At 38.3% G+C, this 15,663-nt stretch overlaps 1 protein-coding gene across 1 annotated transcript in view; it reads left to right on the forward strand.

The window, feature by feature from the left end:
• The window catches only part of UBE3D (ubiquitin protein ligase E3D), a gene marked incomplete at its 5' end in the record, with an annotated part of 20,252 nt that extends 9,719 nt beyond the window's left edge, over positions 1 to 10,533 (forward strand). The window contains 4 exons of the mRNA XM_008950276.1: positions 1,243 to 1,312; positions 3,799 to 3,868; positions 5,111 to 5,219; positions 10,360 to 10,533. Coding sequence (XP_008948524.1) covers positions 1,243 to 1,312; positions 3,799 to 3,868; positions 5,111 to 5,219; positions 10,360 to 10,533 — 423 coding nt within the window. The remainder of the gene's footprint in view (positions 1 to 1,242; positions 1,313 to 3,798; positions 3,869 to 5,110; positions 5,220 to 10,359) is intronic.
• Positions 10,534 to 15,663: the final 5,130 nt, after the last annotated feature.

Consider the following 15,663-nt stretch of genomic DNA (forward strand, 5'->3'; position numbering starts at 1 on the left):
GAAATATTTTCCCAATTAGATACCACATCAGGAAAGACAAGGCTATCAACACAAAAGTCAGCATAAATTGATTATTTATTTTCTGCAAACTGAAAAACAACATAGCCTGGCCAGTCACAGGTACAATAAAGGAAGCAATAAATTCAAACAATATAGAGGATACAAACAGTACAGTTTGACTAATAATGGGTGGAACAAAAAAAAAAGCAGCAATCCCACTCACCACAGGTGATAGAACAGAGCAGAAGAGAAAAGAAAGGAAGGAACCAACACCCCCCACAAAATCGTTTTGTGGGAAATGCTGGATTAGAGCATAGTTGGATGTTACCTTATCATTCAGAGATAGCCAGAGGGTCCTTCCTATGTAATAAGGAAACCCTGCCTAGTGTACCCACCGGCAGATAAACTTCCCCCCAGATATCTCCACAAGCTGGGCCTGCTTTAATCTTGTTCTCTTAACAAGCAGGACACCTGCTGCTGCTCACCCAATTGGCTTTCATCCACGATTGGCCAGGTCCTTGGTGAAAGCCCATAGAAATGTTCTGGTACTCATCTGGCTTTTTCCAAAACAGCTGATGGCTTTTCCTCACACAATTAGTTACTTCTCTCACAATGATCTCTGCAGAGAATCTAATTTCTCACAACATCTCTGCAGAGACAAGAATCATCACACATCTCTGCAGAGAAGGGAATTGTCCATATGCCAAACCCCAATTCTGAGCACTTCAGGAACTGATATTCCTGTTAAATGGTCCACAGTGTCTAGAACTTTTTACTGAATGATGGTAGTCACATTGCAGTTATATTTATGGTTTGGGTTTGTTTGGGTGGTTGGTTTGTTTGTTTGGTTTTTTTTGTTGTTTTGTTTTCAGTCACATTTTATGTATATATTTTGGAATACTTCTTTTCATGTGCATTCTTTTGCCCCTATCAAAATGGAACTTAGCCTGTCATTTTGTCATCCAGCCACTCAATAATAGGTGATTCTCCTGTTAGCTATTACAGGTTGTGCAGTGTGGTCAGTTTATATTGCCAGATTTTAAAGCTAGCTAGGAGAGAAATTGCAAGCAAGTGGAAGTGCAGCAAGCTGAAGTAGTGAATACAAATCGCTGTGTGTGTAAACATAAAGAGAACTGAAACAAGTACAAAATTCACTGTCTACTCTGAGGACTGTGTTAAAATTACATATGCCTTTTTCAGAAAAACTGTGTGACATTTAAATGACATTTCTTTGTCCTGCAGAAACCAAAGGAAAATACTAGAGTCATCTGTAAACGCTGCAAGACAATGCTGGGGGAAACAGCATCATCAGGTAGGGGATGTGCAAACCAGTCTAGACTGCACTGCATCAGCCACTGAGCACGGGAGGTTAAAAACTCTGGAGCAACATTGTTTATCAGAAGGGTGCAGGGCTGATTCCTGTGTGTTTGTCTCATTCTCTTCTGGAACAGATGAGGCTGTTGCTTCTGCTGCTAGACCTTGAAGGTGACCTATGACAGGGATTTTCCTCATCATTATTTCTGTGGTGTATTTGGCTCATTCCAAAGCTTTGGAAGACTCAGTGCATGATTCTAGTTTACTAGGAATCTCAGTAAAAAAGGAGACCTGAAAAGTTACAAATTGTTTATTTTGCTGTCAGTCTTATAGTATCATGGAAAAGTTAATTCAGAACATGATCAACACAGAGCTAGAAGCTAAAGATATGATTGCCTGGTTTCATGGAAAGGAAGCCTTGTCAAAGAAACAGGTTATCTGTCATCATCATCCAATGATGAGATGATGATATTATTGGTTTAAAAGCTGTAATTATGTTGAATCATCAGAGTTTACCTGAAGTAGTGTAACAATGAGTCTCTGGTGGTTTTTAAAATGCAATTATTAACAGGAGAGAAGCAATGTTAAGACTGTTACTAGCAAGGTTCATTCTTTCATTATCTGTCTGCTCCACTGCATCAGTCAGTCTGAGCCTGGCTAAGTTCAGAGCTCTGGAGAATAGGAAAACTTCTCAGAAAATGCAATGCCTGTTTAAGAGGTCATAAGGAGTTGCAAGACAGAAGGCCTTCTGTTACAGGAGGTTCGGATCGTCCTGTACAGAGATCTGAACAGTACAGGTTATAATAAAACCAAATTTAAGGTGAGCTGTTTGAAACCCGCAAAGCAGACTATGAATTTGGGAAAGCAATGATTGGAAGAGAGCTTTACTGATAGATCATTATGAATAATGAGTCACTTAATGTAAGCCTTCAGATGGATGTAGCAACCAGTAATTGATGTGATGGGTGGGTATGGAAAAAGGCAAATACTGTGTAGTTGTGCAGGGATTTGGTCTGGACTGTGTATGTGGCTGAAGTTAGATGGCATGTCCATTGGTTTGACCATGTTTCTTCAGTACTGTAGGAAATTTATGTAGAGTTCAAAGAATGGGCAAAAAACTAACCAGAGATAGTTTTATACCAGATGTGTGGTGTAAGTCTGCACAGAACCATCTCTGTGAGGAGAGTAGAGAGCAGACTTGACTGTCATCTTTCCCTGCTTCCTCATGAGCACGTTGAAGATATAGCTGTGGTGACTGTGAGTGGTGTAGCTGTGGAGACTGGATTTGGCTTTGAAATTCCACTGTCAGCTATTCCTTCCCCCAACTCTATCCCCACATACTCAGATAATTTTTTTTCCTGGGAAATCCCACCTTCTCTCCCTCTGCAAGCAAACTTCTCAATTCCCAATACTCTTGCAGCAGCAGCAGCAGTTCCTTACTCAGGGTGAGAGCTGGGGAGCTTGAGTGACTGGCTTCTTTTCCTCCTGTCTCTCAGGATCAGGCGCAGCATGGAGCAGGCTAAAATTAAAGTTAGAGGTAAAATACAGCTTCCTAACTGTGAGGGTGGTTAAAAAAATGTAGTATTTATCAGGAGAAGTGGTGGGATTACCAAGCCTTTGGAATCGTTTAAACAGATGAAGTATCATCCTGAAATGCTGGCTTTCATCCAGTTTTAGTGGCATGTGTGGATGGAGATCAGATGAGACAATCTCTTCTACCCTTAAAATTTATAGAACTGATGAATCTTTACTGTTGTTCTCAGGCTAAGGCTTCGTGGAATGAATTTATTACTCTGTATGCTTAACTTGTGCTGCTGGCCCTCATGTTAGGCTGCGTTTGTAGCACAGACCCAGAGCTTCAGTATGATCATCTTTAACCTGACTTCATTGATGGGAACTAAATTCTGTACTCAAACTCTTCCCTTTAGTGTTAAAGGCTGTCTGAGTGGAGCTTTTGGAGAACTGTTATCCTGAAACTCGGAGTGCATGCCGTGTTAGTGTTGAGTTAGTGTGATTTTTTGAAAGAAGTTCTATTCTGGTCTTTGAGCAAAGAAGAAAATTATTCCCCTGTGTGTGCCGTTATTAAAACTGTCTCTTGTGATTCACTGCAGCATTACTGAGCAGCATAAAATACTTATGTAAGCTGTGCTGATCTCAGTGCTTTAGGAAAGTTCCTTAAATTTATCTTTCAGATTTGGCTTGAGCTCTTGCTTGCTTTGTTTCATGATGATTGTTCTCAGTGTTAAACAAGGATCAATATGAATGACAAATTACTGATCATGTAATGAGCTCAGAGCAGTTTTCTTCTGGCAATGTATGTGTTCAGTTGTTGGTTGTTTCTCCTCCCACAAACCAAAGCAGAATTTCACCATCTGCTGCACCTCTTAATTGAGTGCTGAACAAAAGTTTGATTAGTATAGTCATAGTCTACTCTTAAGAATTTGGTTGTTCTGTTGTACTTGAAAAATGTTTTTGTCATTTTAGATACCATTAAATACTATGTCACTGAGGTAATTATTCGACCATCTGAAGGAAGTTTCCATCCTATGCCAAGGTAACAAATAAAAATAAAAAAAAACCCTGATAATTTTCTCAGGTTTATGTTTTAGAACAGATGCTAGAAATGCACAAACATTTTGAATAATTACATATAATAACAAAATGCTGTCAAATTTTATGTAGTCATCACAGAACTAAGCATTGTAAAATTAATGTACTCTTGAATTTACTTACAATTTTGTGTGCTTGTCTGTGTGTGTGTTTGTGTGTGACACAGGAGAGAGACTGTATATAATTTTTTGTAGTGTCTGGCTATTCAGGTGATAAGGCAAAATACAGTGCTTATTTATTTTGATCTGTTGAAGTTTACATGATATCTGGTGACTAATTGTGGAAGGTTACATTATGTGAAGCTGGGGTTGTTCAGCCTGGAGAAGAAGAGGCTCCATGGGGACCTTATAGCAACCTTCCAGTACCTGAGAGGGTCTACAGGAAAGCAGGGGAGGGACTATTCACAAGGGTTTGGAGTGACAGGACGAGGGGTAATGGCTTTGAGATAGAAAAGGGTAGAGTTAGGTTAGACATTAGGGAAAAGTTCTTCAATATGAAGGTGACAGATCCCTGGAATAGGTTGCCCAGAGAGGTGTTGGAGGCCCCATCCCTGAAGACATTCAAGGTCAGGCTTGATGAGTCTCTGAGTAGCTTGACCTAGTTGGAGATGTCCCTGCTTGTGGTGGGGGGGTTGGACTAGATGACCTTTGGAGGCCCCTTCCAACCCAAACATTATATGATTCTGTAAGTTAAATTAAGTAAAGCTTTAAATCTTTAATTAGAAGTGAGATTTTGGAATTTTCAAGTTTGAATTTAAGACTAAGGTGAAACAGGACTTGATACAGCTATCCTGTATCACTATGCGTTAGTCACAGTTCCTTTTTTTTTTGTGAATTATATTTTAAATTTATGCATCATTCTAAATTTTGTGTTCATATGTGTAAAATATAATAGGGAAAAGCTTTTATTCGGCATTTGACCTTTGGTGTTAGTCAAAATAAAGGATGTGGAGCAATTTAAAGTACTAATCTGTAAAAAAATTCCTGTTGCAGGAAAGAGAAAGTCCTCAGATTCTGAGGACTATTTTGAAAGATAAAGGAGCCCCCTCTCGCAATAAAAAGTGGTTGTGGGATGTAGTGGAATTGACAGTATGGAGATATTAATATAATTTTACTGCATTGATATGAGTGACTTTGCCCATGTAGTTATTATGAAAACATATAATATGTGGCTAATTCTTAAACAGGTCTCAATTCGTGCAGAGTGTGGTTGCTCAGTGTCTTGTGGAACTGTCCTCCACTAAGAGCACGTTTAGATTCACCATAAAAGGGGATAATGGAAAAACCTATATTCTGGTAAGGTGGTTTTTTTTGGCTTTTTTTTTTTTTAATCTTTATCTTGCTGAAAACCTATAAATCTAAGCTCCTATAATGTATTATTGATGTGTTTCATGTTTGTATGTTTAAATAAAATTAATAAATTCATACTCTTGAAGTAGTTCTGAAGAGTTCTGTTCAAATAAGAAATTTCCATCCTTTTTTAATCTAAGTAGTGTACATATAGACATTTTCTCTGTTAATATAGTGTTGAAACTACTACAGATGCATCACAAGTAGAACAGAATAACACTGTGGTTTGTATTCAGAAAATATGGAAAGCTTTAAGTTTTGACTTTATTATATATATATATATATCTCTATATATATATCTCACCTGTTTTGCTCTGGTGTTTCTTTTCTTTAAGCAACAGAAGCAGCCTCTTTCACAAATACTGTCTTTAGTCAGCAGAGTCTACTAATGTAGTCAGGTAGATTGCATTGCAAAGTGAAGTGCAAACAAAAATAAAATTGCCTATTATACTTAATGTTCTAATGTTGTTAAACTTGGTTAAGCTTGATATTTAAATAGTGACAGTTAAATTCCTCAAACTTCTAAAATGGATAGGAACCTGGGTTTGGAATTATCTGAACACTATACACTTGGTATAACCAGAGATATTTTATTTTATTAGTGAACTAAATATAGGCACCAAGTTTGTAATTTTTCAGTTTGTATGAGTAAGTCACAGACACAAAGATAAAGAAATAGATGATCATAGATTCTGGCCCTCGATAAGCTTATACATGCACTTTATTGAGGTAGGCAATCTAATTAAATAAACTTTTTTTATATATGCACTGTCCGAGTGCTGTAAATTCCAAACAACTAGATTCTGAGTGTATGTCTGTTGCTTTTAAATAAATTTTAGTGCCAAAATAACATTTATGCAACCACTGAGAAATGCTTTTTCTGTGATCATAAAATAAAGTCTCATCAGCAGACCCATAATTGTCACTATGTATAATATAATTGAGGAATCATTAAAAATTGTTGTGACTTTTCCCTTACAGCTTATATGTTTCCAAGTTACCCAATATTCTGATGCTTAAGTGTAGTAGCTTATACAGAATGAACTGCTTATTTTCTAATGAAAAGTCACTTTACTTAGTAGATTGCCATTACTTTTGACTCTGAGTTATATTTTTGCCCATGTATTGATTAGAGGAGCAGGCTGAGTTATCATAGGGGCTGGCTTCTGATTGGCATCCCTTCCTTTTTATTAGTGAGTTATTAGTATTTTTTTTGTGTGTTTAACATCAGAAAGCCCTTACTCACACACAGGGTGAAGTTCTAGCTACTGTGTACACACCAAGAGGTGTTGTGGAATCATGGGTTAAGTCTTAAGAGCTCAGAGGCCTTGTGGACAGAGGTGTAGTGTAAGCACTCTTTGTATTAATGATTGCAGAGAGCTAAACAGTAAAAATTGTAGGTGCTTGGGGCTGTGAGTATACAGCCAAGTTAGACAAGTAGTCTCATCACTGATGCATCATGGACCAGCTGTCCCACTTGTTTGTTTTGACAACGAGCCAAATATTCTCATTCACAGTGTTTGTGCTTACACATGTGATTCCACACACCTTAGGTGCCCATTAATTAAGATTAAGGTCTCTCACAAGTCTTCTTAATAATTTTTTTTAAACCAAAAATATAACATATACTAATTTTCCTGATTTTCTTGGGATGTGTCACTTAACATTACCAGCTATGTTGTTTGAGGATAGCACAATATGAGTTTTGTTAAGTTGGTGATAACCAAGTTCCTGAAAGCTATATTCTATTTATATGGGATTTTTTTAAAGAAGAGGACAATAAATGAAAATGTCTCAGGAAAAGTGGCATATACAGATTTCCTCATTTATCCTAATTGTATCTCTGCCCTCTTCATATTCTCTAAAAGATTAACCATTTCCCTCCTCTCTTTGCTTCACTGTTGAAGGGTTCCCTCCCTTGAAGTTGCATGGCTTACAAGCTAAGAATGAGGACAGCAAATGGATAATGAGATAGGAGGACACAAGCAGAATGGCACGTTATTGGTCAGCATAGCAGCATCGTGACAGTTGCCATTTTTTTCCTCTACTGTAAAAAAGGATGCCTTTGAAAGATATAAGTAGTTTTGTGGATAGATTCAGGGGATTCATCCCACGGATGGATCAGCCTGATAAAACCCAGAAAGATACATCTGTGAAAATCAAAAGGTATATGGTAGAGTTTGGAGTGTTCGAATACTAAGTCTGGTTTTTCAGTACTGAATTAAAGATGATTTTTGGAGTAGGATTAGGCTGTAATGTGCTTCTAAAGTAAGGCAGCTTGTGTTTTAGGAGTGAGTGGAGAGAGAGTGGGAAGATATACCAGGAGAAGAAATAGGTAACAAAATGGGAGAGACTTGTCAATTGGATACTGATTCTTGGACCACATTTTGGAGGGCGTGAGCAGAGCAAGGTTACATTTGTCAGGGTTGGAGAGGAAGTTGTTGCAGTGATCAAGATGAGAGCTAATGTGTACCCTGCTGAGACTTGGCTACCCAGCTTTCTTAGAGAGCTTTATTCTCTGTGAAGTATGAGGAAACCACATCTTTATCTGAACAGTCTGAATGTGAAGACAAAGAAGCTGTAATGAAAGATGTTTGCATCTTTGACCTATGTGATGATGACAATAATGGTAATGTCTGCAGTAACTGAGAAAGAACTATGAAGGAAGAGGAAGAGCTTTTTTTATCCATGTTAAATTCAAATTGATGCCTAAATGTCCACAAATTGATGCTGGTGACACAGGTTGAGATTTCAGGAAACTGATTACAGAATGTACATCATATTTCACCTGTTTGGATCAAGTGCCATGAAGTATAACTGAGTTTTGTTGCACCTTTTCTCCTAAGAACATCTTTGAAGCCTATTGACAAGGTGATTTAAAAAACAAACCAAACCACCACCGCCAAAAAACACAAAAAAATCCCACACTAAGAAACAAACTAAACACTTTCTCCTGCTGCTGTCATTTCAGAAAAGGTCATCAATCTAAACTACGAATGAATTCTAAACTTTATGTATTTATCCTTCTGTAAAGGTTCTTTTCTTACTGGAGTTCCTATGAAAGGAATTCAGGCTCTGCTGTACAAAGAGGTAGAAATGGAGGAAAGATTGTACATTGTGAGTAACATAATTGAAGGTGCAGATAAAATTTGAAACTGTGTTAGGCAGAAATAACATGTATAAACTGCTTTGAGTCAACACACAGTGTCTTGTGATTGTTAATTAAGAGCAAATGCAAGATCAAAAAATAATTCATGCCTGAAAAAAAGAAGGAAATAATTACCTGAAGAAGCAAATGTAGTTCAGAAGTTGATTTTCTCATGGCCAAATGTCCTTCCACCCACCAAGATTCATTTATTTTCTCTGTATTGTGTGCCAAATTATTAATAGAGAGCTGTTGCCTTGCTGTTGAGACAAAGACATACTCTGTACAAGTGGTAGAACATTATTGTCAGATGGCACATATCAACACTTGTGGTAGAAGGAAGTACTTTTCAGATAGACCGTGTTGCAAATGAAATGGTTTGGTTGCTTGCTCTAAATCAAGTTTAAGAAGGATTCTGAAAGGAGCAGACTGCTAATGCTGCGTTGTTCCCTAGACTAGTTTGAAAGATATTCCCCTTCTGAAAAGCATCCCAGGAGGCTTCTTCACAAGGAAGTTAATAATTTCAAAAGGAAGAGGCTCTGTTTAGTTAAAGCTAAGTGTGCTGGCAGTGGCCTGTGGCTATAAGACACTTCTCCTTTTCCCCCATTTTCTCCAACAACTCTTCAACACTTGGCTTAAAGCACCATTGTGTAATGGCCCTAGCTGATGAGGTGTATTTTGCAGTTTGGGCTGTGAATGTGTGCAGTGAGTTACCAGAGCAAAACTGATGAACAGTCACTTGCTAAGCCAAGTGCAGTTGCTTGTCATCTTTTATGTGCATATGCTAAAATGATTCTTCTCCTCCCATCCCCTCCCAGGACATCTTTATCAATATATCTCATTCCTCCTTTATGAAACTTCCACTGTAATGTTCTGAGCCTTGGGCTCTGATAAATTGTGACTGTCACATTCAATTAGGACGTATACTGTGTGTCCTGCTAACGGTGGCTTTCTCCCTCCACAGGGGATATCATGTGTCTGCTGCCTAACATCATGTAACTTGTTTTACTTCAAGCCGATTAGGTCATGAGAAGCAGAAGATTACTCTCTAGTGAGCAGCGTTGCATAAAGACTCTTTTCCATGATAAATATTTCATATATAAACATTTAATACAAGCTCGGGACTTGTAAAAATTGATTTCCATTGGTAACTCAAATCACTTCAGGGCTGCAGGCTGTGAATAAAGGAAAAGCTTGACGTCTTTGTATAGTACTTAGCATGAAAGCCCTGGATTCAAGTTGGAACACCGATGCATAATCACACAAAGATTAAATAAGATCCATAATGTGATGCAAAAAGTTCAGAAACTCTCCCTGGTAAATATCCCATGAATTGTTGTGAGCAAGTAGTGCTGAAGAATGCTGCTCCCACTATCAAATTTGATAAAAAATTTATTTTCCAAGTAAGGACCTGTTACAGCCATTTGTAAGTCACAACTTTATTTTTAGACCACATTAATTGTCCTTCTCCTTGCGTATCCTAGCTCTATCCAGACAAAACTATCATGCTTTTTCTAAAAATCCTTAATTTTTGGCACTTCCAGTGGGCGGTCTTTCAGTTCCCTTTAGCCCTCAGTTGTTCAACACCATATGCTCGGCTAATTCCTAAAAAAATATGAAATTGGAGAGATAATACATTTGACTGAAACAGATGACTTGGGACTGTTTATTTCTATCAAAGAAAACATGCTGCCACCAAAAAAAATAGGCAACTTCACAGCAATAATGATCTTAAAAGTGACTGATAAATCAGGAATCAGGTTATTCTATTAACCTATTTTTTTTCCACTAAAGGATGAATAATAAAATGTCAATTTATATCTGTTAACATTTTGCTAGAAACTCTAAGAGTGTGGCTTTATTATCAGCTGATTTAGGATAAGAGTAAAAAAAATTGAAATTGATGTACTGTAATAAAATAAATTATTTCTTCATTTATAGATCTGGGTTTTAAATTCTGATACATTGCTGGTGGAGTCTTTAGGAAGTTCCTCCTCCCACAGTGCTTTTGCACTCTTTGGAGATATTTTTGTGCCTAGCTCTGGACCAGTGAGGACCTGGAGTGCTATCAAAGTCCTTTACCAGCCGTGCATTAAAAACAAGAATAAGGAGTAAGTACAGCCTTTTCTGACCTCAGGTTCTCATCTTTGACTTGTTTTGCATTTCAGGGCAGCAATAATTCTTTAGGTTTTTTGGGCAGTCCATGAACCTCAGAGATGCATCTCTTTGAAATTGCATATATTTTAAAAAAAAAATTGTTTGTTTATTTGTTGGAAGCAGATGCCAGAGAAATAGTATTGGGTTTCTTTCACAGCCAGAGGGAATCTGGGTATTAAATTTTATTAACACTCTAATATTAAAATCTTAAGAATTCTCTTGTTTCCAGGGGCACATGTAGATAACTTAGGTATATGATACAAATAGAAGTTGTCTCTGTTACACAGGAGAGTAATGTGCTTTTTCATTTATGTGTTTTTTCCCCAAGTTAACTCACTGCACTTTAGGAAATTGGTTGTTTTTCCAGCTCTGTTGGCAGAAGCTGGAACAATGGTGGTGCCATGAATCCCATGGAGGATCAGTGAGTTCTGTCTGTGTGGTCTCAGAACGTGCTGCTCTGCAGCTGTAGCTCCAGGTGATGCAATTCAGGGTTTAGGAAAAATTGAAGGGAGATGAATAGCATGGGCTGACTCCTGAACAACGTGTAAGTTTAGCCAGTTCTCCCTCTTCACCTTCAATTTTTGTGTTTTGTGTGAAAATCTGATCTCATCTGTCAGATTATTTATGGGAACAACACTATCTGCACTCCCACAGTGAAGAAGTTGGACCTCTTTGGTGCAGCTGAAAGCAAGAAGCTAGAGGTAGGTAGTTACTAGTTTAGCAATTTACAGCTGCCTGTTACAGCTTCAGTCCTGACTCTTTTTTTTCCTTAAAGTTATGCTTTGTTTTGCAAGAGAAGGAGCTGTTCACAGGACTGGAATTTGTCTGTTTAAGCCAAGTTATCTTCAATACTACAGGTTATGTCTGGCAGGTTGCAGTAAGTTGGCACCATGGTCATCTCTGTGTGCATGGGACAGTGCATCTAACTCTGCCCCTGTTAGAAGATACTTGTGCATGCAGCCTAGCAGAATAATAGGAGTAATGCTGTATCAGTATAGCATGCTCTCAGCATATAGTATATGCTCAGAAGGAAAGTCCTGTCTAGATACAATTTAGAAGTTCATTGTTATCTTATTAGCCTCTCTGGGTTTAACTTTAACTTGCTTTCAGTCCAGTGGTGGCATTATTTCAAAAAGAGGTGGGGCCCTGAGAGAAGGGGAAAGAGAAGAGTGAGGAAGGCGGCTGAGTACAGTGCCATATAAAAGGGCTTTTTTTGGGGATGTGTCCAGGTCTACTGGAGTATTCATAAAGAAAACATATTAATTCAGTAATCTTTGAATTCTGTATTATGGAAAACATATGCTGCCTAACATGTTAAAGCCTTTATCTGTTGGAGAGCAAAGATAAGAGAATATTGATTAAGCAGTGGCTCCGGTGTTTGCAGGTGGTGGAGTGTGATTTTTAGTATAATTCTCTGCTTTTGTTTCTGCCTTGTTAGAAGAGAAAGCACTGGTTTTGTTTAGGTCACACTTAAATAGTGATTTGTCTTTGTTTTTCCTTTAAACTCCTGGAAACTAGATGACGGATTTAAAGAGGTGTGGATGTATTTAAAATTTAGAAGACACTCCCTCCAGGCTCAGTCAGTACACAACTAATTTATAGTCCAAGACCTCATAAAAGTGAACAAAAATGTTATCTCACACAGAAAAACATGTGGATATGAATTTAAATATTTTCATAGAAGAAATATACACCATACAAGAATGTGTGATTTGTCATAGTGTTTATCTTGTATGTTGCCAAGTGTATCCTTTTCATTTTTCAAACCGATACAATACTGAATAGCTGAAATAAACTCTGCCATAGGGAGAGAATGCAAAAATGCCAATACTTAGAGGAAAAAAGGTCCTAGTACATATCAAACAGAGAATCATAGATTCATGGAATCATTTTAGTTGGGAAAGAACTTTAAGATCATCAAGTACAACCCCCACACTAACACTGGCAGGTACACCACTAAACTATGTCCCTAAACATCTCATCTACTTATCTTTTAAATACCTCTAGGGGTGGTGACTCCACCACCTCCATGGGAACCCTGCTCGCTCACGTGATTGACAACCATTTTGGTAAAGAAGTTTTTCCTTATATCCAACCTAAATCTCCTCTGGCGCAACTCAAGGCTGTTTCCTTTTGTCCTATCACCTGTTACTTGGGAGAAGAGACTGGCACCCACCTGTCTACAACCTCCTTTCAGGTAGTTGCAGAGAGTGTGAGGAAGTCTCCCCTCAGCCTCCTTTTCTCCAGGCTAAACAACCCCAGTTCCCTGAGCTATTTCTTGTAAGGCAAGTTCTGTAGGCCATTCATGAATAATGTTACTCATGCAAGAGAAAAAGTTACCTTTATTAATGTAGTAGCTTCAAAAGTTGGCATTGAAAAACCTCTGTTATCTAATGATATTTAGTGATCCAAAATACTTTTTAAAGTATTATCTTTCTTAGAGTGGGACACACTGCAAGAACCACTTAGCTGCTCTAAAATGAAGGATACTTCATTTACCACTAAGTCTTACACAACTGTAACTTACAGTTTTGCTTATCAAGTTTCAATTCTTTATCACTGAGAAGATTTAATTACCTTAACAAACATTCAGTTACTTTGACATGTTATTGAGATAAAAGTCAGATCTACTTAGTCACTTATCTCACATTCAAGCAATGCTTTTCCTGAATGGAATTCTCAGCAGCAGAATTTTGCAGTGAGATTATATTCAGTTCTTTGTTTCCTCAGACAGACAGACTTAGAATCATAGAATCATAAGGGTTGGAAGGGACCTCGAAAGATCATCTAGTCCAACCCCCCTGCCAGAGCAGGACCACCTAGTGTACATCACACAGGAAGGCGTCCAGGCGGGTTTTGAATGACTCCAGTGAAGGAGACTCCACAACCTCTCTGGGCAGCCTGTTTACAAATCACCTGTTTCTGAAGATTACTTTGTATTTATCTTTGGGATTTTGCAGTGTGCAGAAGTCACAACTGAAGTTTTAATTCTTCTCTGACAGAGAGAGAATGTTGCTGAGAACATGATTACCCCTTCTGTGACATCTTCCTTTTTATCAACAACATGCTAATTCCTGTGCAGTTTGTTGATCTGTGTTGACCGTCAGATCCTTTCCAGTAGATTGCAGTCTAACGAGCAGCCTTCTTGTCTGGTTTTGTGCCGTTGTCTTTTCTTAAATTACATCCCAAATTTGTTCAGAATCTTTTTCCCTGTTGGCCATGGCCATTTTGATTTCCAAACTGTAGTGTGGCCCTTCCCTGCTTCATGTCATCTGTGAACAAAAGCAGCATATCTTTTGTGCCAGCCTCTGGTAGAGCGACCAAGATGTGGAATATGACCAAAGTAAGAGCACATCATGTGGAACCTCTCTCCATATGCCTCTGTTTTGGTAATGAATCATTAGCAGTTGTCCTCTGGGCAGGCTGCATTGCCTAAGGATGTTCAGTAGCTTTTCAGGCACTGTGAAGTTAAGACATATTAAGGTATATGCAGCCATACTATTTGGAGTATAGCTCTTGGCATGGCTCCTTGCAGAACCCTGTTCCTCTGATCTTCCCGAGGGCAGCCTTTAACTGTGGTATTGATTTGTGTCTAACTCCTTCAGCTGTTAAACAGGGTTAGAAACACTTAATTATCTGTTTGTTAAGTGTGATAGCACGAGTTCTGGGTGGGTCTGTCTACAGTAAGGCTTCCAGCCCTTGCAGGAGCTTTATGAGCAATCCTTCTATAACAAATTTGTTAAAATTATGTGCTGTCATTTCTTCTTGTCACCCATGAAAAAAAGTGTGTTAGGAGTGTAGCTGAGTCCCATTAGAGAAGGATGCCTTGTGTGTTTTCTGCTCCATTCTTAGATATTTATGGATGATATGTATGTGGTAGTGTTGGTTCCCTCCATTTCCAGCAAGGCTCCTTTTCTCCACCTACAAATCTGCTGTGCAGACAGAAGAGGTCTTCCTTTCAAGTAACTGTTGTATCCAAACAACCTTGACTGCTGGGAGTGATAATGGTAAATACTGCTGAAGTGAGAATCTTGTAAAAATGTATGAAGAAAATTGAAAATATGGTTACATGGCAATTTGACCATAACTTGATCTCAGAAACTGTATGTGAGGGTACAGTTAGAGGCAAATTACACTTTTCCGTTTATAGCAGTGTGCTAGGCAAAGCTTTTGACAGAAAGTCATTGATAGCTTTTTATTTCTCATGTGCATCTCAAGTCCCTCTGAACGGTTTACAGGTTTTGCAGAAGCCCTCTCCTATGTAAGAATTTGCTGCTTATCATTTCAGAGCTGAAAAATGACTTCCAGAAACTGTTGATTTTATTAGCTTTAGGGGGACAGAATAAGCTAGAAAATTGAGTTTGTGGCTGAAAACGTGGAGTTTTTGAGTCCCAGTGCTTTTATTACAGTGCATGTATCGTGAGATGTTGATGAAGCTGTTACTGATGTATTCCAGAATGTTGTTTATTTGTCCCAAGAATGGCTTTTGTTCTGTACATGACTGGAGTATAAAAGCACTAAACTGTGTCCTATTTCACTGACTTTTGTGTGTCTGAAATAGAATGCTTTTCCTACTGTTTCAGTGACTCTTGCCTGTAGAAAACGCATGGGAGCACAGACCAAGAGTCTGACTTGAGTTTGACACACTGAGGAGTGACCAATGTTTCACTGTTCAGTGCTCCCTTTAAGGTGATTTCTGTAGTGTGATAAACTTCTAGTGCTGTATCTGGAATGATTAAATGAGTGGGTGTGACCATAAATGGAGCATGTAGGATGTCTTTTGTTTCAGATAACAAAAAATACAATTCAGGCCTGTATATTTTTTTTCTGTATTATTCTTCTTTAAAAGATGTAAGAAGTGCTATGCTGGGCCACAGCAGTGTATCAGCTAGCCCAGTGTCCTTCCTCTGATATTCAGAGGTGTTCTTTAGAGTAGCATGTGAGCCTCAGCACTTCCTCACAGTGCTCAGCACATGGGGATGTTAGTGGGTACAGTCCTGCCCATTTCCTTTACTAGCTGTTCATGCATCTTTTGACCATCTATTTGAATAAACACTTTTTTGACCTTCCTGGTGTTGTCTGCCTCCA

Source organism: Merops nubicus, unplaced genomic scaffold (assembly GCF_000691845.1).
Source record: "Merops nubicus isolate BGI_N331 unplaced genomic scaffold, ASM69184v1 scaffold7492, whole genome shotgun sequence".
Lineage (NCBI taxonomy): Eukaryota > Metazoa > Chordata > Aves > Coraciiformes > Meropidae > Merops > Merops nubicus.